Genomic DNA, 23993 nt, shown 5'->3' with positions numbered 1-23993 from the left:
AAGCCTAGTCTATGAGAGGCCTAATCATATTTGTATGAATATTTTGTTAACGGCTATAGAGATGTATTCAGGTAATGAACTCATTCATATGCATCAACATTTTAATCGATTACAATTATTTGTCAATCATTCTTTAATTATATTTTTATTATAGTGTTCTCTATTACCCTACACATCAAAATCACGAGATTGGATTGCACTTAATGAAACTGTCACAAGTTATACTTCCCATTGTGTTTCCTTTCTCATGGTTATAACACTGACATCTGCATTCTTTAAGAAAAATTGTGTAGGTTTTCACATGGAATAATATAACTCTTGAAGCTCACATTAGGCCCAAGAGTCTGCACAAGCGCGTAGGACAATGTGGTAAAGTACTGTTATTCCTTATCCACTTCATGTTGATACACACAGACACACACACACACAGTTGAAGTTTACATGCACCTTAGCCAAATACATTTAAAACGCAGTTTCAAATTCCTGACATTTAATCCTAGTAATAATTCCCTGTTTTAGGCCAGTTAGGATCACCACTATTTTAAGAATGTGAAATGTCAGAATAATAGGAGAGAATGATTTTTCAGCTTTTATTTCTTTCATCACATTCCCAGTGGGTCAGAAGTTACATAAACTAAATTATTATTTGGTAGCATTGCCTTTAAATTGTTTAACCTCTCTAGGGTCGGCGGGACGAAATCGTCCCACCTATTCAACAGCCAGTTGAATCCCGTGGCGCGTTATTCAAATACCTTAGAAATGCTATTACTTTAATTTCTCAAACATATGACTATTTTACACCATTTTAAAGACAAGACTCTCGTTAATCTAACCACACTGTCCGATTTCAAAAAGGCTTTACAACGAAAGCAAAACATTAGATTATGTCAGCAGAGTACCCAGCCAGAAATAATCAGACACCCATTTTTCAAGCTAGCATATAATGTCACATAAACCCAAACCACAGCTAAATGCAGCACTAACCTTTGATGATCTTCATCAGATGACAACCCTAGGACATGTTATACAATACATGCATGTTCTGTTCAATCAAGTTCATATTTATATCAAAAACCAGCTTTTTACATTAGCATGTGACGTTCAGAACTAGCATACCCCCCGCAAACTTCCGGGGAATTTACTCAATTACTCACAAAAACATAATTATTTTAAGAATTATAGATACAGAACTCCTCTATGCACTCGCTATGTCCGATTTTAAAATAGCTTTTCGGTGAAAGCACATTTTGCAATATTCTGAGTACATAGCCCGGCATCACAGGCCTAGCTATTTAGACACCCACCAAGTTTAGCCCTGACCAAAGTCTGATTTACTATAAGAAAAATGTTATTACATTTGCTGTTCTTCGTCAGAATGCACTCCCAGGACTTCTACTTCAATAACAAATGTTGGTTTGGTTAAAAATATTCCATAGTTATGTTCAAATATCCTCTGTTTTGTTCGTGCGTTCAAGACACTATCCGAAGTGTAAAGAAGGGTGACGCGCACGACGCATTTCGTGACAAAACATTTCTAAATATTCCATTACCGTACTTCGAAGCATGTCAACCGCTGTTTAAAATCAATTTTTATGCAATTTCTCGTAAAAAAGCGATAATATTCCGACCGGGAAAGCGTGTTTACGTACAAAGAGAGAGAAACTAAAAACATGGGATCCCCTCGTGCACGAGCCTCAGTCTGATGGTACTCTGACCGGCCACTATCCAAACGCGCTAATGTTTTTCAGCCAGAGGCTGGAATTACATCATTCAGCTTTTTCCCGGGTTCTGAGAGCCTATGGGAGCCGTAGGAAGTGTCACGTTACAGCAAAGATCCTCAGTTTTCAATAAACAGAGCCAAGAAGAACAAGAACTTGTCAGACAGGCCACTTCCTGTAAGGAATCTTCTCAGGTTTTTGCCTCCCATATGAGTTCTGTTATACTCACAGACACCATTCAAACAGTTTTAGAAACTTTAGGGTGTTTTCTATCCAAAGCCAATAATTATATGCATATTCTAGTTACTGGGCAGGAGTAGTAACCAGATTAAATCGGGTACGTTTTTTTATCCGGCCGTGCAAATACTGCCCCCTATCCCCAACAGGTTAACTTGGGTCAAACTTTTCAGGTAGCCTTCCACAAGCTTCCCACAATAAATTGGGCATATTTTGACCCATTCCACCTGACAGAGCTGGTGTAACTGAGTCAGGTTTGTAGGCTTCCTTGCTCTCACACTCTTTTTCAGTTCTGCCCACAAATGTTCTATAGGATTGAGGTCAGGGCTTTGTGATGGCCACTCCAATACCTTGACTGTGTGGTCCTCAAGCCATTTTGCCACAACTTTGGAAGTATGCTTGGGGTCATTGTCCATTTGGAAGACCCAATTGTGACCAAGCTTTAACTTCCTGACTGATGTCTTGAGATGTTGCTTCAATATATCCACAATTTTCCCTCCTCGTGATGCCATCCATTTTATGAAGTGCACCAGTCCCTCCTGCAGAAAAGCACGCCCACAACATGATGCTGCCACCCCTGTGTTTCACGGTTGGGATGGTGTTCTTCAGCTTGCTAGCCTCACCCTTTTTCCTCCAAACAGATGGTCATTATGGCCAAACAGTTCCATTTTTGTTTTATCAGACCAGAGAACATTTCTCCAAAAAGTACGATCTTTGTACCCATTTGCAGTTGCAAACCATAGTCTGGCTTTTTTATGGCGGTTTTGGAGCAGTGGCTTCTTCCTTGCTGAGTGGCCTTTCAGGTTGTGTCAATATAGGACTCGTTTTACTGTGGATATAGATACTTTTGTACCCGTTTTCTCAGCATCATCACAAGGTCTTTTGTTGTTCTGGGATTGAGTTGCACTTTTCGCACCAAAGTGCGTTCATCTCTAGGAGACAGAACACGTCTCCTTCCTGAGCGGTATGACGACTGCATGGTCCCATGGTGTTTATACTTGCGTACTATTGTTTGTACAGAAGAATGTGGTACCTTCAGGCGTTTGGAAATTGCTCCCAAGGATGAATCAGACTTGTGGAGGTCTACAATTAGTTCTGATGTCTTGGCTGATTTCTTTTGATTTTCCCATGATGTCAAGCAAACTGAGTTTGAAGGTAGGCCTTGAAATACATCCACAGGTACACCTCCAATTGACTCAAATTATGTCAATTGGCCTCCCAGAAGCTTCTAAAGCCATGACATCATTTCTGGAATTTTCCAAGCTGTTTAAAGGCACAGTCAACTTAGTGTATGTAAACTTCTGACCCACTGGAATTGTGATACAGTGAATTATAAGTGAAATAATCTGTCTCAACAATTATTGGGAAAATTACTTGTCCTAACCGACTTGCCAAAACTATAGTTTGTTAAAACCTGTTACGGCTAGACGTTCCACTAGCGGAACATTGACAACATCCGGTGAAATATTTAACTTTCATAAAATGCAATACATCAAAATAAAGCTTAACTTCTTGTTATTCCAGCCGCAGTGTCAGATTTCAAAAAGGCTTTATGGCGAAAGCAAACCATGCGATTATCTGAGGACAGCGCCCCATCATACAAATGCATGACAAACATTTCAACCAGGGAGGTACGACACGAAAGTCAGAAATAACAATATAATTCATGCCTTATCTTTGAAGATCTTCTGTTGGCACTCCAAAATGTCCCAGAAACATCACAAATGGTCCTTTTGTTTGATAAATTCCTTCTTTATATCCCCAAAATGTCCATTTATTTGGCGCGTTTGATTCAGAAATATACCGGTTCCAACTTGCCCAATATGACTACAAATTATCAAATAAGTTACATGTAAACGTCGTCCAAACATTTCAAACAACTTTCGTAATCAACCTTAGCTATCCTAAAACGTAAAGAATCACTAAAATTTAAGACGGAATATACTGTGTTCAATAGCGGATAAAATCAACGTGGAGCGAGCTCCAGGTCGCGCACAACAAACAATAGAGTCCACTTGGCTTGACACTCACAATGAACAGCCCTACTTCTTCATTTCTCAAAAGAGAAACATCAACCAATATCTAAAGACTGTTGACATCTAGTGGAAGCCATTGGAACTGCAACCAGGTGCCTCAGTTTCCCATAGAAAACGAACTGAAAACATTGACCTCAATATATATATATTTTTTTTTCCCTGGATGGTTTGTCCTCGGGGTTTCGCCTGCCAAATAATGTCTGAGTGTAACAGAACTTATTTTAACAGTTTTAGAAACTTGAGTGTTTTCTATCCAAATCTACCAATTATATGCATATCCTAGCTTCTGGGCCTGAGTAACAGGCAGTTTACTTTGGGCACGCTTTTCATCCGGATGTGAAAATAGTGCCCCTAGCCCAAAGAGGTTTTAACCTGTTGGGGATAGGGGGCAGTATTTGCACGGCTGGATAAAAAACCTACCCGATTTAATCTGGTTACTACTCCTGCCCAGTAACTAGAATATGCATATAATTATTGGCTTTGGATAGAAAACACCCTAAAGTTTCTAAAACTGTTTGAATGGTGTCTGTGAGTATAACAGAACTCCTATGGCAGGCCAAAACCTGAGAAGATTTCAAGCAGGAAGTGGCCTGTCTGAGAAGTAGCGTTTCATCTTGGCTCTTTTTATTGAAGACTAAGGATCTGTGCAATAACGTGACACTTCCTACGTCTTCCATAGGGTCTCAGAGCCCGGGAAAACGTTGAACGATATCGAGGCAGGCTCTGGCTGAAACACTATCGCTTTTGGCAAGTGGCCACTCAGAGTACTATGGGCTTAGGCGCGTGCCCGCTTCGACCGAATGGTTTCTTTTCCTTTGTCTGTTTATCTAAACGCAGATTCCCGGTCGGAATATTATCGCTTTTTTATGAGAAAAATGGCATAAAAATGGATTTTAAACAGCGGTTGACATGCTTCGAAGTACGGTAATGGAATATTTTGAATTCTTTTGTCACGAATTGCGCCATGCTCGTCACCCTTATTTAGCCTTTAGGATAGTGTCTAGAACGCACGAACAAAACGCCGCTGTTTGGATATAACGATGGATTATTTTGGACCAAACCAACATTTGTTATTGAAGTAGAAGTCCTGGGAGTGCATTCTTACGAAGACAACAAAGGTAAGAACATTTTTCTTATAGTAAATCTGACTTTGATGAGTGCTAAACCTGCTGGGTGTCTAAATAGCTAGCCCTGTGATGCCGGGCTATCTACTGAGAACATTGCAAAATGTGCTTTCACCGAAAAGCCATTTTAAAATCGGACATATCGAGTGCATAGAGGAGTTCTGTATCTATAATTCTTAAAATAATTGTTATGCTTTTTGTGAACGTTTATCGTGAGTAATTTAGTAAATTCACCGGCAGTGTTCGGTGGGAATGCTAGTCACATGCTAATGTAAAAAGCTGGTTTTTGATATAAATATGAACTTGATTGAACAAAACATGCATGTATTGTATAACATAATGTCCTAGGGTTGTCATCTGATGAAGATCAAAGGTTAGTGCTACATTTAGCTGTGGTTTGGGTTTATGTGACATATGCTAGCTTGAAAAATGGGTGTCTGATTATTTCTAGCTCGGTACTCTGCTGACATAATCTAATGTTTTGCTTTCGTTGTAAAGCCTTTTTGAAATCGGACAGTGTGGTTAGATTAACGAGAGTCTTGTCTTTAAAATTGTGTAAAATAGTCATATTTTTTAAAAATTGAAGTAATAGCATATCTAAGGATTTGAATAATGCGCCACAGGATTCAACTGGCAGTTGAGTAGGTGGGACGCAAGCGTCCCACCTAGCCCATAGAGGTTAACAAACTTGGAGTGGTTGAAAAACAAGTTCTAATGACTCCAACCTAAGTGTATGTAAACTTACGACTTCAACTGTACATATACATAATTTTGCTCGCTCGCTTCACTTTTCTGGGGGGAAAATCCATCAAACAGTGAATCAATTTTGTCTAGCCTAACACGGTAGTGCAATGTACGGTAGTTGAGTCAGTCTGACAGTGAGGTAATAAACCAAAAGGGAAACAGCACTTGACACTTCTCCAAACAATGGCTGTGTGGTATTGTGAGGCAATAATTTCCATGGTAATATAGATTGTTCATTCAAATGATAACAAATAAGGCTCATGCAATGAAATGTAATTTTTTGTAATGTTAGTTGAGTTTAAATCAACTAAAAACATTGGACAGACTTCCTGCTTTGCTCCTATGGGTACAAGATCCAACTCGACATACTGGCAGAAAGAAGGTAAGTTCCATCCAACTCATGGTCTCTAACATATTCATTAGGGATGTGCAGCTTTCCCTTTCAAGATGATTGAATTACCCATCTAGATACATGGGCTCCAATACCTTTACATTTGAAACGATTCAGTTTGAATAGAGGAAAGAATCGATGCACTAACATTTGTTGCATAAAACCATTAATTTTCCATTAAGTTAAAATCTGCTGCTGGGCTTCTACGAGCTGGATCTGTTTGAGCCGACGTGTGTGTGTGTGTGTGTGTGTGTGTGTGTGTGTGGGTGGTGCTATTTTAGCCTCAAAACACCACAAACAGACCCTCCATATTCCACCCCACTAGAAGCTGCTCACATCCCTCTCGCACACAAAAACCTGAAGGGGAAAGAATTGAGATAAAGCCAGGGTGGCAGGGTGAAATAGCATTTTGTTGCGCTCCAGCGAGAACACGCTACAGTTACAATTGTCACTCCGGTAAAGAAAAAATAATAATAATAAAAAAATAAAAGAAAAAAGGCATTTAGCTTAAGGTTTGGAGTCCCTGCAAATGCTCTGGAGAAGATCAGCTATTGAGAGTGACTACATTTTATTTAACTAGGCAAGTCAGTTAAAGAACACATTTACGACGAGACACCACAACACTACATAGAGACCCAAGACAACATGCCTTGGGAGAGGAGCACTGTAACCCTCCCCTCAAATTCTTTCGTCCTCATCGGGGTGTGGGAATTAATAGTTCAGAAACCCTCCCCCTCTTTCAGAGCCATGGGTAGTGTGTGAGACGTGGAGCATACTAATCACCAAGCCTGCAGCTGTCTATCAGACCGTACAGAGAAAAATAGCCCTGCCCCCTCAGTACCACCCACCAGAGAGAGAGAGAGGGAAAGAGGAAGCGCAAGGGCAGAAAAGATAAGAGCAGTGAGACAGATGCAGAGTGCCTGAGAGAACCAGAGACGTACAGAGGAAAGAACAGGCAGGTATACATTCATCTGGCACTCTGCCTAGCAACGTAGCAAGGGAGCGACTGGAGTGGAGTGCAGAGTACGGGACAACTTTGCCCCGCTCAGCAGCAGTACCGGTGATCTGCTGGATCTCATCTCTACGGCTCTGTTAGCCTCAAGTTAGCAGCAGCACTGAAAACGAGACTGCATTGCTGGTGCTCCAACTACACACACAGTGTTCCCATGTGAGTAATATTGAACTGAAACCAAGGGAGGGACGGTTCTGCGTGTGGGCATGTTTGCAGTAAGTGGAATAACTGAGAAAACATAGCAGAGGAACGACGGCGTCCAAACCTGAGGACCGGATCCATAGAAGCAGTGGCCGCGTGATTGGGCCAACCATCCAGTGGGAGAAGAGCAGCGATGGAAGTGTAACTGTGCGACGGTGATGAGAGCCAAGGTGTGTTGTGGGAAGGGAGAAGAGGATATAGATAAACCTTTCAATCTAGGGGCAGCAATGGGCAGAGGCATGGGGAGGTTGTTTTACCCTGAGAGATGTGCAGAGCAATCCCTCCGTCCTCCTCCGAAACGACTTGCACTGGGAACAGGTATGTCTTCTGGTCCGGCGAGCTCAAATCCAGCAACAACACAGCTGACATATACTCACATACTTCAACAACATAGTTGTAGTAAAAACTGCCAAGTACACAGTTTCTGGCTTGCTTCTGTTTCTAACATATTGGTGTGTTAGTGTTTCTTTGTGTTCCTGAGGATGTTTCCTTGAGGGCTTAACATTGGGCTTTTCAGCACCTCTTGTGCATGCACAAAACAACCCTTTGTCTGTGGGGGGGGGCGCGCATCTTAAGAGGGCAGCATGTAAACCAGTCGAATGCGAGAGAACCCACACCACTCCAGGGGGCTACTGGCACAAAAAAAGGCAAATGGAGCATTGCTTTTACAGCAATCTAAACCAAACCTACTTAATGCCGGAGCAAAGTTTTCCTAAAAATGTCAGTGAGCTTGAGTTGTGCCAAATGTGACCACTTCCCATCTCAGTATGAATTCCTCCAATTGTCAGAGAAGCTCACCATCTAGTCCACCCACCTATAGGTGTTCACCTTTGGGGGGAAAAAAAAGTTGTAAAAAAAAAGGAAAAAAGAAAGATGTCTCACAAGGAGATACACAAATAACCCTAAATGACACGTAAATGTATGCAAAGCAATATCAAAATGAGTCCTTTTCTCCTCATCTCCAAACAAATACTTTTCCCAAGCAGCTTTATCAGTGCCTCCAGTGTACATGGTATACAGCAGATCAGAATAGTCTAAGGGAATAGTCGTTGACTGGTCTGACTCAATTGACAGATGAGTTCTTACACGAACATCGTTAGTCATCTCTGCTCAGAATGACCTATTAATAAACACATAGCCGTCTCCCCACTGCTCTTTTCTTCATCACTAAAACGATTGATGCCATCTCTCAAAAATCAGTCGCAGTCTAGAGTTTCATACAATACACAATTCAACTGCAGCAGAGGTGGAAAAACTAAATGACTCTCCAACTCTGTCAAAGACCAGACAGTGTTAGCGCCACACCCAGCCCTTTTGACACTTTTACAGTGTGAATGACAGTTCCCTGCTTTCTGAGACTCATTAGCCAGTCTAATCTCTAAATGACATGCTAAACAGGGCTCATAAGCTTTGAAGAGCTGATTACACTTCTCACAATTAATAATTCATTAGAAGATTAATAGTATTATGGTCAAGACACACCAATACAAATCGCTCAGGTCACCCCAAACCAAGCGTTTGATGGTTTCAGCTTGGGTGTTAACAATCAGTTACAATTATACAGCAAATAGAAATCAAACTGGATGGACATCAGAAATAGAGGATGGCCAGGTCTAAAAACAAAATAGAACTGTAGTAAAATAGATTGTGTATGTAAAACGTATATAGTATTTATAAGCTGGAAGTAGAAGCCTAAGTGTTGTTGTTTATTAGTTTACTCCAATTACGGGAGAGGTGGTAGAGTTTGCGGGAAATTATAAAAGGAAAATATATATTTATAATTTTCGTACGTACGTACGTACACTACCGTTCAAAAGTTTGGCGTCAATTAGAAATGTCCTTGTTTACCATGAAAACATACATGAAATGAGTTGCAAAATGAAGAGGAAATATAGTCAAGACGTTGACAAGGTTATAAATAATGATTTTTTATTTAAATAATGTGTCCTTCAAACTTTACTTTCATCAAAGAACACTCCATTTGTAGCAATTACAGCCTTGTAGACCTTTAGCATTCTAGTTGGCAATTTGTTGAGGTAATGTGAAGAGATTTCACCCCATGATGCCTGAGGCACCTCCCATAAATTGGATTGGCTTGATAGGCACTTCTTACCATACGGTCAAGCTGCTCCCACAACAGCTCAATAGGGTTGAGATCCGGTGACTGTGCTGGTCACTCCATTATAGACAGAATACAAGCTGACTGCTTCTTCCTTAAATAGTTCTTGCATAGCTTGGAGCTGTGCTTTGGGTCATTGTACTGTTGTAGGAGGAAATTGGCTCCAATTAAGCGCCATCCACAGGGTATTGGATGGCGTTGCAAAATTAAGTGATAGCCTTCCTTCAAGATCCCTTTTACCCTGTACAAATCCCTCACTTTACCACCACCAAAGCACCCACAGACCATCACATTGCCTCCACCATGCTTGACAGACGGCGTCAAACACTCCTCCAGCATATTTTCAGTTTTTCTGCATCTCACGAAAGTTCTTCTTTGTGATCCAAAGACCTCAAACATAGATTTGTCTGTCCATAACACTTTTTTACAATCTTCCATTGTCCAGTATCTGTTCTTTTGCAAATCTTAATATTTTCTTTATATTGGCCAGTCAGGTACGTTTTTCTTTGCAACTCTGCCTAGAAGGCCAGCATCCTGGAGTCGCCTTTTCACTGTTGACGTTGAGACTGGTGTTTTGCGGGTACTATATAATGAAGCTGCCAGTTGAGGACTTGGGAGGCGCCTGTTTCTCAAACAAGACACTAATGTACGTGTCCTCTTGCTCAGTTGTGCTGGTTAGAGCCAGTTAGTGCTGTTCTGTGAAGGGAATAGTACACAGCATTGTACGAGATGTTCAGTTTCTCGCATGGAGTAACCTTCATTTCTCAGAACGAGAATCTTCAGAAACTCGTCAGACTAAAGTACTTTGTTTCTGGCCATTTTGAGCCTGTAATCGAACCCCCAAAAGGTGATGCTCCAGACACTCAACTAGTCTAAAGGCGGACAGTTTTATCGCTTCTTTAAATCAGCGCAACAGTTTTCAGCTGTACTAACAATTGCAAAAGGGTTTTCTAATGATCAGTTGGCCTTTAAAAATGATAACTTGGATTAGCTAACAACATGCCATTGGAACACAGGAGTGATGGTTGCTGATAATGGCCCTCTGTACAGTTGAAGTCGGAAGTTTACATACACCTTAGCCAAATACTGAGTTTAAATGTATTACAATTCCTGACATTTAATCCTAGTAAAAATTCCCTGTCTTAGGTCAGTTAAAATCACCACTTTATTTTAAGAACTTGAAATGTCAGAATAATAGTAGAGAGAATTATTTCTTTCAACTTTTATTTCTTTCATCACATTCCCAGTGGGTAAGAAGTTTACATACACTCAATTAGTATTTGGTAGCATTGCCTTTAAATTGTTTAACTTGGGTCAAATGTCGCAGGTAGCCTTCCACAATAAGTTGGGTGAACGTTGCCCATTCCTCCTGACAGAGCTGGTGTAACAGTCAGGTTTGTAGGCCTCGTTGCTCGCACACACTTTTTCAGTTCTGCCCACACATTTTCTATGGGATTGAGGTCAGGGCGTTGATGGCCACTCCAATACCTTGACTGTGTGATCCTTAAGCCATTTTGCCACAACTTTGAAAGTATGCTTGGGGTCATTGTCCATTTGGAAGACCCATTTGCGACCAAGCTTTAACTTCCTGACTGATGTCTTGAGATGTTGCTTCAATATATCCACATATTTTTCTTCTATTTTGTGAAGTGCACCAGTCCCTCCTGCAGCAAAGCACGCCCACAACATGCTGCTGCCACCCCGTGCTTCACAGTTGGGATGGTGTTCTTCAGCTTGCAAGCCTCCCCCTTTTTCCTCCAAACATAACGATGGCCATTATGACCAAACAGTTCTATTTTTGTTTCATCAGACCAAAGGACAATTCTTTGAAAAGTATGATCTTTGTCCCCATGTGCAGTTGCAAACCATAGTCGGGCTTTTTTATGGCGGTTTTGGAGCAGTGGTTTCTTCCTTGCTGAGCGGCCTTTCAGGTTATGTCGATATAGGATTAGTTTTACTGTGGATATAGATACTTTTGTACCCGTTTCCTCCAGCATCTGCACAAGGTCCTTTGCTGTTCTGGGATTGATTTGCACTTTTCGCACATTCATTTCTAAGAGACAGAACGTGTCTCCTTCCTGAGCGGTATGACGGCTGCGTGGTCCCACGATGTTTATACTTGCGTACTATTGTTTGTACAGATGAATGTGGTACCTTCAGGCATTTGGAAATTGCTCGCAAGGATGAACCAGACTTGTGGAGGTCTACCATCTTTTTTCTGAGGTCTTGGCTGATTACTTTTGATTTTCCCATGTCGTCAAGCAAAGAGGCACTGAGTTTGAAGGTAGGCCTTGAAATACATTCACAGGTACACCTCCAATTGACTCAAATGATGTCAATTAGCCTATCAGAAGCTTCTAAAGCCATGACATTTTCTGGAACTTTCCAAGCTGTTTAAAGGCACAGTCAACTTAGTGTATGTAAATCTCTAACCCACTGGAATTGTGAAACAGTGAATTATAAGTGAAATAATCTGTCTGTAAACAATTGTTGGAAAAATGACTTGTGTCATGCACAAAGTAGATGTCCTAACCAACTTGCCAAAACTATAGTTAACAAGAAATTTGTGGAGTGGTTGAAAAACGTTTTAATGACTCCAATCTAAGTGTATATGTTAACTTCCGACTTCAACTGTAGATATCCCATAAAAAAAAATAAAAGCCGTTTCCAGCTACAATAGTCATTTACAGCATTAACGTCTACACTGTATTTCTGATCAATTTGATGTTATTTTAAATGGACAAAAAGTGTTTTTCAAAAACAAGGACATATCTAACTGACTCCAAACTTTTGAACGATAGTGTATGTATAAAAATATATATTTACCAGAAAAATATCGGGGATTGGAAATGCAGACAATTACATTGATGGAAGCTACAATCTGCAATATTAAAGCTGATCTACCTCATATATAAATAACTTGTTTTTCTCCTAGATAAACCCTCTGTTGAAGACTGCACTTCGTCTCAGAGCATGAAGCTGGTTGAAACATACAGGCAGGACTGACATCTGACTAGCAATTTAAAGTGACTTGAATGGAAGAACAGCATGCACCATCCCAGGTGTAGTTCCCTCAGGAACTTCTGACACATCACCCTGTCGTCGGCAATAAAGGTTTGTTCGCACACGACAAGCACCTGACCGGGTGTCGCCGCTGCCCAAGTGAGGTGGTGCACAGCCACCATGCTGTGGAGGAGGCGCTACTGCTGCACGCACGTCACCAGGCTCCTGTCTCTCCTCTCCTTGCTGGTGGTCCTGGTCATCTTGCGTCATCAGGACTGGCTGCCGGGCATCAAGGGCCCAACATTGCGGAGGGAGAACCCAGTGGCTTACACTGAGGGAGGACTACACTCCAAAGACAAAAGAAATCACAGCTCCTCACAGATTCAATGGAGGGATGCACCGGTTCCCCCTGCACCTCCGAAAATGAATGCCAACCTCAGTTACCGTCAGGGGGACTCCTCTCCGCAGCGGGTTATGGGACTGGAGAGCTCGCTGGCGACTAATGCTAGCTTGAGCGGAGAGGTCGGGCTAGCGGGCCTGCTGACATCGGAACCCTACCCTTACATCATCAACGAGCCCAACAAGTGCTGGGAGGGCGGCCCAGAACCCTTACTGGTGCTACTGATAGCCACGGAGATCCAGCAGGTGGAGGCCAGGGAGGCCATCCGGCAAACATGGGGAAACGAGAGTGTGGTCCCAGGCCTTGTCCGGCTCTTCTTGCTGGGCGTGAAGGAGGGTGAGGTGGGCCGCCTGCAGCAGAGCAGACTGGAGACAGAGAGCAGGAGGCACCATGACATCATCCAGCAGGACTTCATGGACACGTACAACAACCTGACCATCAAAACCCTGATGGGCATGCACTGGGTGGCCGCGCACTGCCCGGGCGCCAATTACGTCATGAAGACAGACAGTGACATGTTTGTCAACACCGAGTATCTCGTCCAGAAGCTGCTCCGGCCCAAAAATCAGCCCAAACGTGACTATTTCACAGGCTACCTGATGAAGGGCTATGCGCCCAACAGGAATAAGAACAGCAAGTGGTACATGTCCCCTGAGCTGTATCCCAGCGATAGGTACCCCACCTTCTGCTCAGGAACTGGCTACGTGTTCTCGGGGGACCTGGCGGGGAAGATCTACAGGGCCTCTCTAGGCATTCGCAGGCTGCATCTGGAGGACGTCTACATGGGCATCTGCCTGGCCAAGCTGCGGATCGAACCCACACCGCCACCCAATGAGTTCCTGTTCAACCACTGGCGGGTGTCCTACTCCAGCTGCAAGTACAGCCACCTCATAACCTCCCACCAGTTTGACCCCAACGAACTGCTCAAGTACTGGCACCACCTGCAGCGCAACAAGCACAACGCCTGCATCAACACACCCAACGACTAGATGGGCAGGTTTCACCAGAGGAGACTGCATGGGTACAGAATATTTGGTGACAAAAGGATCAAGGGTGATGTTAGATCATGGCCTGTGCAGAGTCACTGGCAAGATGTAACCGAGTAAAGCACGTTTTTGGACAAACTAATGGTTGAGGACAGTCATATTTTTTTTTTACTGGCACTCCAGTTCATTTTTTTTGTTTAATATATTAATTGAAAAAAAAAATGTATGCGTCGGTATAGAGAGGACCTGAATTAAAGCCGCTACACAAACAGCGCGATGGAGCGTCATATACAGGCCGTTCCAACATTTAAGCCACACGAAAGTACATAGAACTACGTGTGAAAATGATGCTCCATCGCCGTTTGCGTGTGAAGGGCCCATTATATTTGAACAGGGGATACTGATAAAGCTTAGACTGTATTGGTGGACTGTCACGGTCTGGTATCCATTGTGTTGAACTTGGGTTTAAATAGTTTCCCTTTTTTTAAATTTTTATGTTGGGTTTCAAAGAGCCTTCAAGGGTACTTCAATTATTCCCCCAAAAGATCTTTGGGCATACTTGAGCAGTGGTAAAACCACTTCTAGTGCCAAATAAAGAATGTCAAGTATCAAAAACCAAAAAGAACATTGAATCATCTCACAAGTAGCAGTTGACATGTAGAAAGAATGAAAGACAGGATATCTGCAAGAGTAGAGCATGTGGTTGACAGGAAACAGATCTGGGTGGAACACAGAGCATAAGATTAACACCTGTCAAATGCGAGTAGATTTACATTGTTTTGTTTTCAAGCTTGGTTGTTTTTCAACGTTAGTTCGAGTCTGCTGCTTCAACAAAGCGAAGAGCCGTTGCTCAGATCCCAAATCTCCCAGAAACACGTGACAGGAGTCTAGTGTTCCCATTACCACAGTAACCTCCGGTCTCTGATCATTTAAATTGAGCAATATACCACATTACTTCTTACTAATTCATGTATTGTTTTAGAAACATTACAAAGCATGGTCATCCGTATTTTTTAAATGGTATTTTTATGCAATTATGGTCCCAATTTTCTGGGGGGCTGGTAAAAAAAATATATATATAGCTGACTAACGGAGAAGAAACTATACAAATAGAGACACACACTACATAAACTACCAGTCATTTATTGAGTAAATCACCAATGTTTCGGCATCACTGTGCCTCCTTCAGCGTCACCCTACAACGATGGGGTTGTTCAATTCCTGCACGGACTAAACATCCTGAATATATGTTAAACTACAAGCCGACTAGGGTAACAGAAGACGAAAGGATGATCTTACCGTCACAGACTTCAGGGTCATGCCGTGGTATGTTCCCATGGTGTCAATCTTGAAACCCTCCGTTTCTAAGGACACAATTAGTTAATCAATATTGAATCTTACTTTTCATTTTTTTTTAAATAGTTACAATTTTTTTTGGTTTATCTTCATTTGTTCATTACTGTGTAAGGAAATGAAAAACACTAAAATATATATTTACTTCACAAATTTAAGCACCATCTATGAACATATACATTGCATGCGTATGTGACTAGAGACACAAACTTTCATTCAGGTCAGCTAAAACTAATGCACACACACACACACACAAAATGTTACTATTCATGCCCATATTTACACAGCAGCACACGTCACATGACAATATGTGCCCTGGTCCCACTCACTAGAGCTGGGAGGATATGGGCAAAAATTCATATCACGATAAATGTCCTGCATTGATGCAATAACAATAAATAGATATTCAATTTTATAACATTCATGTGGACTTCTCTTGAAACTACTACCGTAATTTCCGGACTATAAGCCGCTACTTTTTTCCCACGCTTTGAACCTCGCGGCTTAAACAATGACGGGGCTAATATATGGATTTTTTCCTGCTTTAAAAAAAACACACAAAAAAATAAATAAATAAACATTCTGTGACGTGCTCAGTTTTTTGGCGGCATGAAGCTTTCATTAGACCAATGAAATTGCCGAACGGGTTAAGATCAAACAACTTTTTTGTTTACTGTTTAGATTAAATCGAGCGCTCTCAAACTTCCCATGATTCTGATTACGGTAGTCATTTTGTCACCCTCATCATGGCAAAGACACAGGGAAATGCATATGATGCAGCTTTCAAGTTGAAGGCGATTGATCTGGCTGTTGGAAAAGGAAATAGAGCTGCTGCACGGGAGCTTGGTCTGGAGCAATGACTTTCTTGGTAGGCTACTGTTTACTGATTATTTTTGTTACAAGCCGTGTTTCGTTAAAGCCTGTGTAAAGTTAATTTGTTTCAATGTACCGGTAGGCACCTGCGGCTTATAGACTTGTGCGGCTTATTTATGTTCAAAATAATAATTTGTAAAAAATTCAGTGGGTGCGGCTTATATTCAGGTGCGCTCAATAGTCCGGAAATTACGGTAACTAGTTTGATTGTAGGCATCAATTGTCCCATTAACAATCACCTATAGTAGCAAACTTATTTCATTTAAAAACATCACATTTTTCTACAATAGGCTACTTATCATAATGAACGATAATCAGCAAAATGCCTGCGATAAGTGATAATTTTCAGTTTATCATCCCAGCTCTACCACTCACCCTCTTTTCCTTTGAATCTCTCCTGATCGTATCGGTTATAAGCAGCTGGGACAGGCTGTTTGTTCCTTATGGACTGGTCCTTGAGGGAAGATAAGAGGTCACACTTAAAACACAGGTCATTTCCAATGAAGGATCCAAAGAGAGACAGCTATAACGGACAGTTCAGTGGTAATACTACGCTCAACCCTGCTTCGACGGGTTAAATACTCATTGACCTTTTTCTGGAGAAACTCCCAGTTAATTTCAAGCTCCATTTCTTGGAGAAATTAGAACAGGGAGGTATTCATTTATGTTTATGGAATTCCTCAGCTAAAGCCTTTACTGGTTAAGGAAGTCATTCTCAATTATGCATGTATTACATCACAATGGCAAAAATGAAAATCACATGGCTGGATTCCTAGGATGCAAAAGTGTGTATCCAAAATCAAACTAAAAAGGTATATCTACATCAGTTTATATCCAGAATCAAACATGGGCTGTTCCTTACCACCTGAGTGGTGTTCTGTGCTGGTCTCTGCTCAGGGGCGCGTCCCTCCTCCCTTGCCTTTACCGATTGAAGGATGGCAAAGATGTTTTTGGAGAAGTTCTGCAAGAGCATAAGATTTATCAGCACCGTGTAAAAAAAAAAAAAAAATAAGAAAAAAGGTAGACGAGACGTCAGTGTAAAAAAGGTAGACGAGATATCTGCTGTTCTGTTTAATAAGAGAACAGCAGATATCGCCACCAAACCATTCATTTCCCTTGAGGTGATGCTGCCACCTGCAGGCATTAAAAGAACACTGAAGTGTGAAAACAGATAAGCCAAAGATTGTTGATCAGCTACGGATATGGACCATTACCTCCGCCCTTCAAGGCTAGGACTGGGGAAGCTGATCCAAACACGGTAATGTCTACATGGAGTGAATACATGCTTGTTCTTCCCATGTGGCTGGGTTCCTCCTAATAATGTCCAGATGTCCATCTCATTACCTTAACCCATCAGAGTCTAAGCTGGGAGGGGGGGTTCTACTAAGCTATAAGTAATTGTATTAATTGTATTACGGTGGTCATAACAAGGAACATTTACCTATTTGATTGAATTTTAAGACCCCTTGAAGTATAAAAATATATATAATAAAAAAATGATATGAAAAAGTATTTTTGGCCTTACTGCTATTAGCCCATACAACCGCATTGAATAACAGATTCACTGCATGGAACAGATAGTCCCCCAAAAATATCAAAAGGAAGTTTGTTCTGAAGTCTCTTCTATATAGTAAATCTTTTTTTTATAATAAAAAAAGTGTTTGAACATGCATTTAACCCCATGTTCTTTGCATTGAACAGTATAAATACTTCCATACATTTTTTTCAACTGGTACCGGTGGACCTTCAGACAAGTCTTGTGAGGCCTGTGGGTGTCCCAGAGCAAAACAGACATGCACAGTACCAGTCAAAAGTTGACACCAACTCATTCAAGGGGTTTTCTATCATTTATTTTTACATTGCATCCCTGTTCACTATTATTCTACAAACTGGTGAGGGACCAAAAAGGGGACACTAGGGGGAAAGGTTAACTAATTAAACAAAGAATATGATCTACATGATCAGTGTGTGTGTAAAATAAAAAAAGGTTAATGTGAACCTAACTCACAGCTAAAAAAAGTAAAATCCAATGTTATTTGTTGCCTAGACTTTACTGCAAATGAAACTCAAGTCTTGAGAAAAAAAACAATACACTAATATTGCAGTTAGACATGACAGTCTTTATAATATGTTTATAATAGAATGCTTGTAACTACACACATCTAACTATTGCACTTTGGAAAAACAACATCTTAATGAAAATAATGAAAAACAGGCATTCTATTTTTGCTCTATTATAGTGGCCACTATGTTAGACATTAATCAAGTGCACAAGGCTACATGTGTGCAAAAATAACATTCACTGAGTAAAACATTAAATGATCCCCCCCACTCACACGCAAGTGTTACTGTCAAATTCAACACAACAAAAGCAATCTCGTCGGGCTACACTATTGCATTGTACACTTTCTGCCTTTTCTACAATATGCCAGCAGAGCATGATATCAATTATGCCAACCAAGGGTCTCTTTCAGGCACAGAGTACACCTGGCATAGCCCTTTTTATCCACTGTATTGAAAAAGTGAGAAAGCGGGAAAGTGTATGGTGTTCCTTTCAACTCACCTCTATAGTGGCATCCAGCTTAAACCAGGCCCAGCTCCAGCTACACTTCATCCATGAATCCACTTGTTTAACAAGCAATGCTTCATTTTCACCTAATTCTCTCATTACGAATATTAACCACATACTGTAGAGGGAAAACATTAGTTCACAGATAGTAGTTAGTTCGTTAGCTAGTTAACATTTCACACAGATTCCCAGGGTCCAGTAAGCTACTAACGCGTTATAACTTGAGGAACAGCAAGGAGTCGTATACCAGTGAATACTATAGTGAAATGGTTAGGTTACTAATGTTAGCTCATCTGATGTAAAGTTAGCTAGCTAACATTAGCTGTCTGACTTTATTAGCAAGCTAATTTTCACACCATAAACTCAATTATTTCATCAGTTAAGTTGACTGCCCGTTCCATGATCTCGCCATCACGGTTGACACCTCCATTGCGTCCTCCTCCCAGAGTGCTAAGAGCCTTGGCGTGACCCTGGACAACACCCTGTCGTTCTCCGCTAACATTAAGGCGGTGACCCGATCCTGTAGGTTCATGCTCTACAACATTCGCAGAGTACAACCCTGCCTTACACAGGAAGCGGCGCAGGTCCTAATCCAGGCACTTGTCATCTCCCGTCTGGATTACTGCAACTCGCTGTTGGCTGGGCTCCCTGCCTGTGCCATTAAACCCCTACAACTCATCCAGAACGCCGCAGCCCGTCTGGTGTTCAACCTTCCCAAGTTCTCTCACGTCACCCCGCTCCTCCGCACACTCCACTGGCTTCCAGTTGAAGCTCGCATCTGCTACAAGACCATGGTGCTTGCCTACGGAGCTGTGAGGGGAACGGCACCTCCGTACCTTCAGGCTCTGATCAGTCCCTACACCCAAACAAGGGCACTGCGTTCATCCACCTCTGGCCTGCTGGCCCCCCTACCTCTGCGGAAGCACAGTTCCCGCTCAGCCCAGTCAAAACTGTTCGCTGCTCTGGCACCCCAATGGTGGAACAAGCTCCCTCACGACGCCACGACAGCGGAGTCAATCACCACCTTCCGGAGACACCTGAAACCCCACCTCTTTAAAGAATACCTGGGATAGGATAAAGTAATCCTTCTACCCCCCCCCCCCCAAAAAAAAGATAGATGTACTATTGTAAAGTGGTTGTTCCACTGGATAACATAAGGTGAATGCACCAATTTGTAAGTCGCTCTGGATAAGAGCGTCTGCTAAATGACGTAAATGTAAAATGTAAAAAAAGAGTGTGCAAAGCTGTCATCAAGGCAAAGGGTGGCTAGTTTGAAGACTATTTGTTGAACACTTTAGTTACTACATTATTCTGAGTTATTTCATAGTTTTGATGTAAAGAAAAACCCTTGAATGAGTAGGTGTGTCCAAACTTTTGACTGGTATTGTACATGTTCGTGAGACACTCACCATTGCACAGAGGGGTTATATTAGTGTGTAGCCCATACGGGTCCGACGCTACAGACAGAAGTTGGCAGATCGGTTGAACCAACTTCAGGCGAGTCTCTTGACACTTGAGATCATAGAGCAAAACGGAAAGCACCATCGTGTTCATGACTCTGAGGGCTCAATAGTTTGTACGCAAAACCGTTTGAACGCTACATTCAATTTTGTGAAAATACCAATTTTTGGGATGTCTCATTGTCTGACAAACACTGCTCTAGCGCCGTCACCTTTCAAGTTCAACATAGGCGGATGAGGTTGATTGAGATGCATCCACAGGGGTATGGAAATTAACCTTAGGGGGTTAATGACAGCATGACCCTCGCTCCCCCCAGCCATAGACACTCTAGGGGTTGACCTCTGACCTTTCCAGTGCTCTGTAGGATGGTGGTCCTGGTCCTCCACACCCGCTCCCTGCTGACTATGTCCCTGGTCACGTCCACCTCGGCATCCACAAAGCTCCTCTGCTTCAGTGTGATATCCTCATCCAGGTCTGTCTTGATGGTGGAGCGCTTCTTGGCCATAATCTTGGCTTTGATGGCGGCGATCTTCTCCACGGACATGGCTTCAGACAGTGACCTGAGGGCAGAGGTGATCTCTATTAGCCCTTACTTCACCAGCTAAGCTGACAGAACACATGAATAATTAGGTGGCTGCTGACATTTGTCCTATACAAGAATATATTATATGCATGTGTGAATTGGAAATGTTTATTTATTATTATTATTTTTTTTATATTTCCCACTCCCGAGATAATTTAGTGGGGGGAGAAAAAAAAAAAACTCTAATAAAAAGCTAAGCTGCCTCGAGCAGAAATGAATGTTTGTGGTTGATTGAGCAGTGAATTTAAATAATGCAGTGTTTAGTGAATAAGGCAAACTTCCTGGTTTGTATTTATGTCAGCCTGCTCTCATTGGGATACCATAGCATCTTAAAACCTATGTAGCAACGGTGAATGGCTTCATGATAACGGCCCACATTTTGTAACTATGGACGTTCAATGACAGTACCTTCATACCCATCCTAACGCTAGTCATAAGACTGCTCTGCCCAGGCCAACAGCAGATTATAAACATTACTAGCTACTTTCATCCATTGCTTAGGACCTATATATTTTCGGTTTATTGTGTTTTGGTATTTTTAACAAATCTATACTCGCAATTCAGCTCGATGCTGCCAGATTCATTATGTTGTTGAACCGTTAAAAAAAAAAAAACTTATTTCAAAATAAACTTGACTGGATGATGGAAGGGTGTAGGCACCTCATACCTGATCTGATCAGTTTGCACTATGCCCTCTTTGTGGCCTTCCAGTCTAGCAGCCAGACGCTCCTTGTCCAGTCGCACTCGTTCCTCATCCTAGATAACAACAGAATGTGTTAGAATGGTAAAATGCGCCGTATGATGAAAGATAATCATGTATTCAATTTGGGCAGGGATCATATTCTCAAAATGTATGAATTCACTGTACTGTAAATTGCTTTGGATAACTTGCTTGTTAAGACAATTTTATCTGGCATCTTGTTAAACAGGATACCTATAAAGAATTCCTTTTGAGCTGAGGAGTACGTTCTATAAAGAACTGAGCTGAGGAGTCTGAATGGCGCCGGTCAAAGATGATATACATACCTCAATCCTTGGTTTTTTGGCTTCGGATGACACCTCATCTGCTGCTCGTTTGACTGATGACGCAATACAGGATTAATTAGCCAACTTGTGCAAAATTACGCAATACCTTTCCAATTCTAATCTGCAAAATATCTAAAATGACTCTCACCAAGCTGATTGCATGTGCAACACAGGCCAATGGTGAACAAAATAGTATATTAGGCCTTACAGCATGGACTGTTGATATATCTGTTTCAAGGGAACAAATTTTCTAATATACATGGATTAAATCATTCAATCAATGGAAGAGTTGTCATATTCAAAATGCTAAAACTACCTTGAGTTGGCCTTTGCAAACCAATCTCTATGGGGGCACTTCTGTCGATACTTGTTGAAGTAGCTGTGAAGAGAAATCAAAAAGGAAATTGTTTTAGTACAATAATTTCAATGGAATCAACGTGTGTGCATTAATTTCACTGTATTAAATCTGATTTGGTTTCAATTTGTACTTACAACTTTCCCCATTGAGATAGGACAGCAAGCCCTTTCTATCAGGTCTTCTGACAACCGGAATGTTCTCTGTCTAGGGGGTGATCAGAAAACCCATGTAAATCACAATGAAATACAACACAATTTACCAAGGTCACAACAACGCCTCTGGCAATGACAATCCATAGACCACTGGCAACACTGAGAAGACAGAACATCCATGGCACATGACAGCAGTACTCAACTAACTCTATACAACTCTCACTTGCAGTGAGGACATTAAGTCTACTTACTGCAGCCCTTCGCACGTAGGATGGATGAGGGAGATGCACATTGTTGAGCAGGAACAAAATGGAGTCCAGAGTATAGTACTCCTTGGGCTGACCCTCCTTTCCAGTTCTGAAAATCATTACAATCAGCTTTAGCATTGCATAATTAAACTAACTTTCCCAAAATTCCTAGGTTTTCCAGAAATGTTTATTAGAAGATTCACAGAATAAACATGAAATCGGGAATCCTTCAACCAGGATTTCTGGAAAACCAGGGAATGTTGGGAAAGTTAAAAGAATTTTGTAACACTAGTCAGCGTTGACCAGTAGTTTTGAACATTGTTTACAGTTGTTTCAGTAAAATCCAGGTGCCCTCTTGTGGAACTAATCTGGAATTTAGTCACAATGTATGCATTAATAGTGAAGGCTTAGATAGTTTAAATCCTGTATTTTGTTAATGACGTTACACACAAATAGTGACCAGGACGACTGTCACAGCTTTCCAATGACACTTCCAACTGGTCCAACTTGTTGGGTTAAAATGAAGTTGTCCAACTATTTCATGTCATTCGGCCTGAACGACTGGTTGTTCTGCAAAAACCAGGAAATACTTAGCTAGCTAGCTGACACAGAACATCAAAGTAACGTCTAACTGGCAAGCTAGAAATGTTAAAAACACGGTGACAGGTACGGTCACCTGAGGAAATCAATAGTTAGTTGCAATACTGTAACTTAACTACCGCGGGTTTGCAAGCATGACAGCTGGCTTATGACAATGTTGCCTGGGTAGTGGCTTTTACACAAAGCAATTAACGTTAGATAGTTAGCTAGTGTGCTAGTTAAACCCCCCAAACTAACAATAAATGATAACTGCATTTGCCATCTTTCGGTGCAAATAGTAGCTAGCACCTTTTAAACACAGCAAGAAAAGTTTTAGCATCAACAACCTTATCACGCTAACATTAACGTTAGCTATTAACGTTACTAGCTAGCCTAGCTACAACAGGCCGATTGAAACGAGTAATTTACCAATTTATAAGCAAAATTAACATACCCCCAAATGACATAGTTAGTCTTGACATTTTTGGGCCAAGAGAACTCTCCAAAGATAACTTCGTCTCCTTTGGCGACGATTTCTTTTTTCTGGATGTTGTATTGGCGAAGAACACTCAACACGTCCGCCATCTTCACTTGTCTTCATGTAACTAGCGAGCGTGATTGCAAGGCCCCCAGTCACCTATCAACAGAATGCAATGTGGTCTCACAGAATGCCTGATCCCAATTTCCAGTTGTATTTGTGTTCAGTGTCAATGGATAGGTCTATTCTCAACACAAATTGCATAACATTTCACTTTTTGTTTTATTATAATCTCTGTTCTCCATATATAAAATGCATAAATGTATCATGATTCATTTATGG

The 23993-nt window shown here is 41.5% G+C and overlaps 2 protein-coding genes across 4 annotated transcripts in view; one reads left to right on the top strand and one right to left on the bottom strand.

The window, feature by feature from the left end:
• The window catches only part of cdc73 (cell division cycle 73, Paf1/RNA polymerase II complex component, homolog (S. cerevisiae)), a 39144-nt gene extending 15363 nt beyond the window's left edge, over positions 1 to 23781 (bottom strand). The window contains exons 1-10 of the mRNA XM_014189583.2: positions 23628 to 23781; positions 22598 to 22703; positions 22329 to 22398; positions 22153 to 22215; positions 21837 to 21889; positions 21478 to 21566; positions 20574 to 20787; positions 17060 to 17158; positions 16573 to 16651; positions 15271 to 15335 (exon numbers count right to left, since the gene is read on the bottom strand). Coding sequence (XP_014045058.1) covers positions 15271 to 15335; positions 16573 to 16651; positions 17060 to 17158; positions 20574 to 20787; positions 21478 to 21566; positions 21837 to 21889; positions 22153 to 22215; positions 22329 to 22398; positions 22598 to 22703; positions 23628 to 23758 — 969 coding nt within the window. The 5' untranslated portion in view covers positions 23759 to 23781. The remainder of the gene's footprint in view (positions 1 to 15270; positions 15336 to 16572; positions 16652 to 17059; positions 17159 to 20573; positions 20788 to 21477; positions 21567 to 21836; positions 21890 to 22152; positions 22216 to 22328; positions 22399 to 22597; positions 22704 to 23627) is intronic.
• On the top strand, positions 5997 to 15482 carry LOC106598552 (beta-1,3-galactosyltransferase 2). Of its 3 annotated transcripts, none has more exons than XM_014189593.2 (2): positions 5997 to 6241; positions 12518 to 15482. In XM_014189593.2, exon 2 carries the CDS (start codon positions 12766 to 12768, stop codon positions 13972 to 13974), a length of 1209 nt encoding a protein of 402 aa, XP_014045068.2. In that variant the 5' UTR covers positions 5997 to 6241; positions 12518 to 12765; the 3' UTR covers positions 13975 to 15482. The 3 variants fall into 3 exon arrangements, with proteins under 3 accessions (XP_014045068.2, XP_014045066.2, XP_014045064.2); XM_014189591.2 differs by lacking the exon at positions 5997 to 6241 and adding an exon at positions 6529 to 7633; XM_014189589.2 differs by lacking the exon at positions 5997 to 6241 and adding an exon at positions 6530 to 7781.
• Positions 23782 to 23993: the final 212 nt, after the last annotated feature.

This window comes from Salmo salar, chromosome ssa03 (genome assembly GCF_905237065.1).
Source record: "Salmo salar chromosome ssa03, Ssal_v3.1, whole genome shotgun sequence".
Classification (NCBI taxonomy): domain Eukaryota; kingdom Metazoa; phylum Chordata; class Actinopteri; order Salmoniformes; family Salmonidae; genus Salmo; species Salmo salar.
Note: the sequence above shows the minus strand (reverse complement) of the source record. Positions and strands in the feature narration are given on the sequence as shown.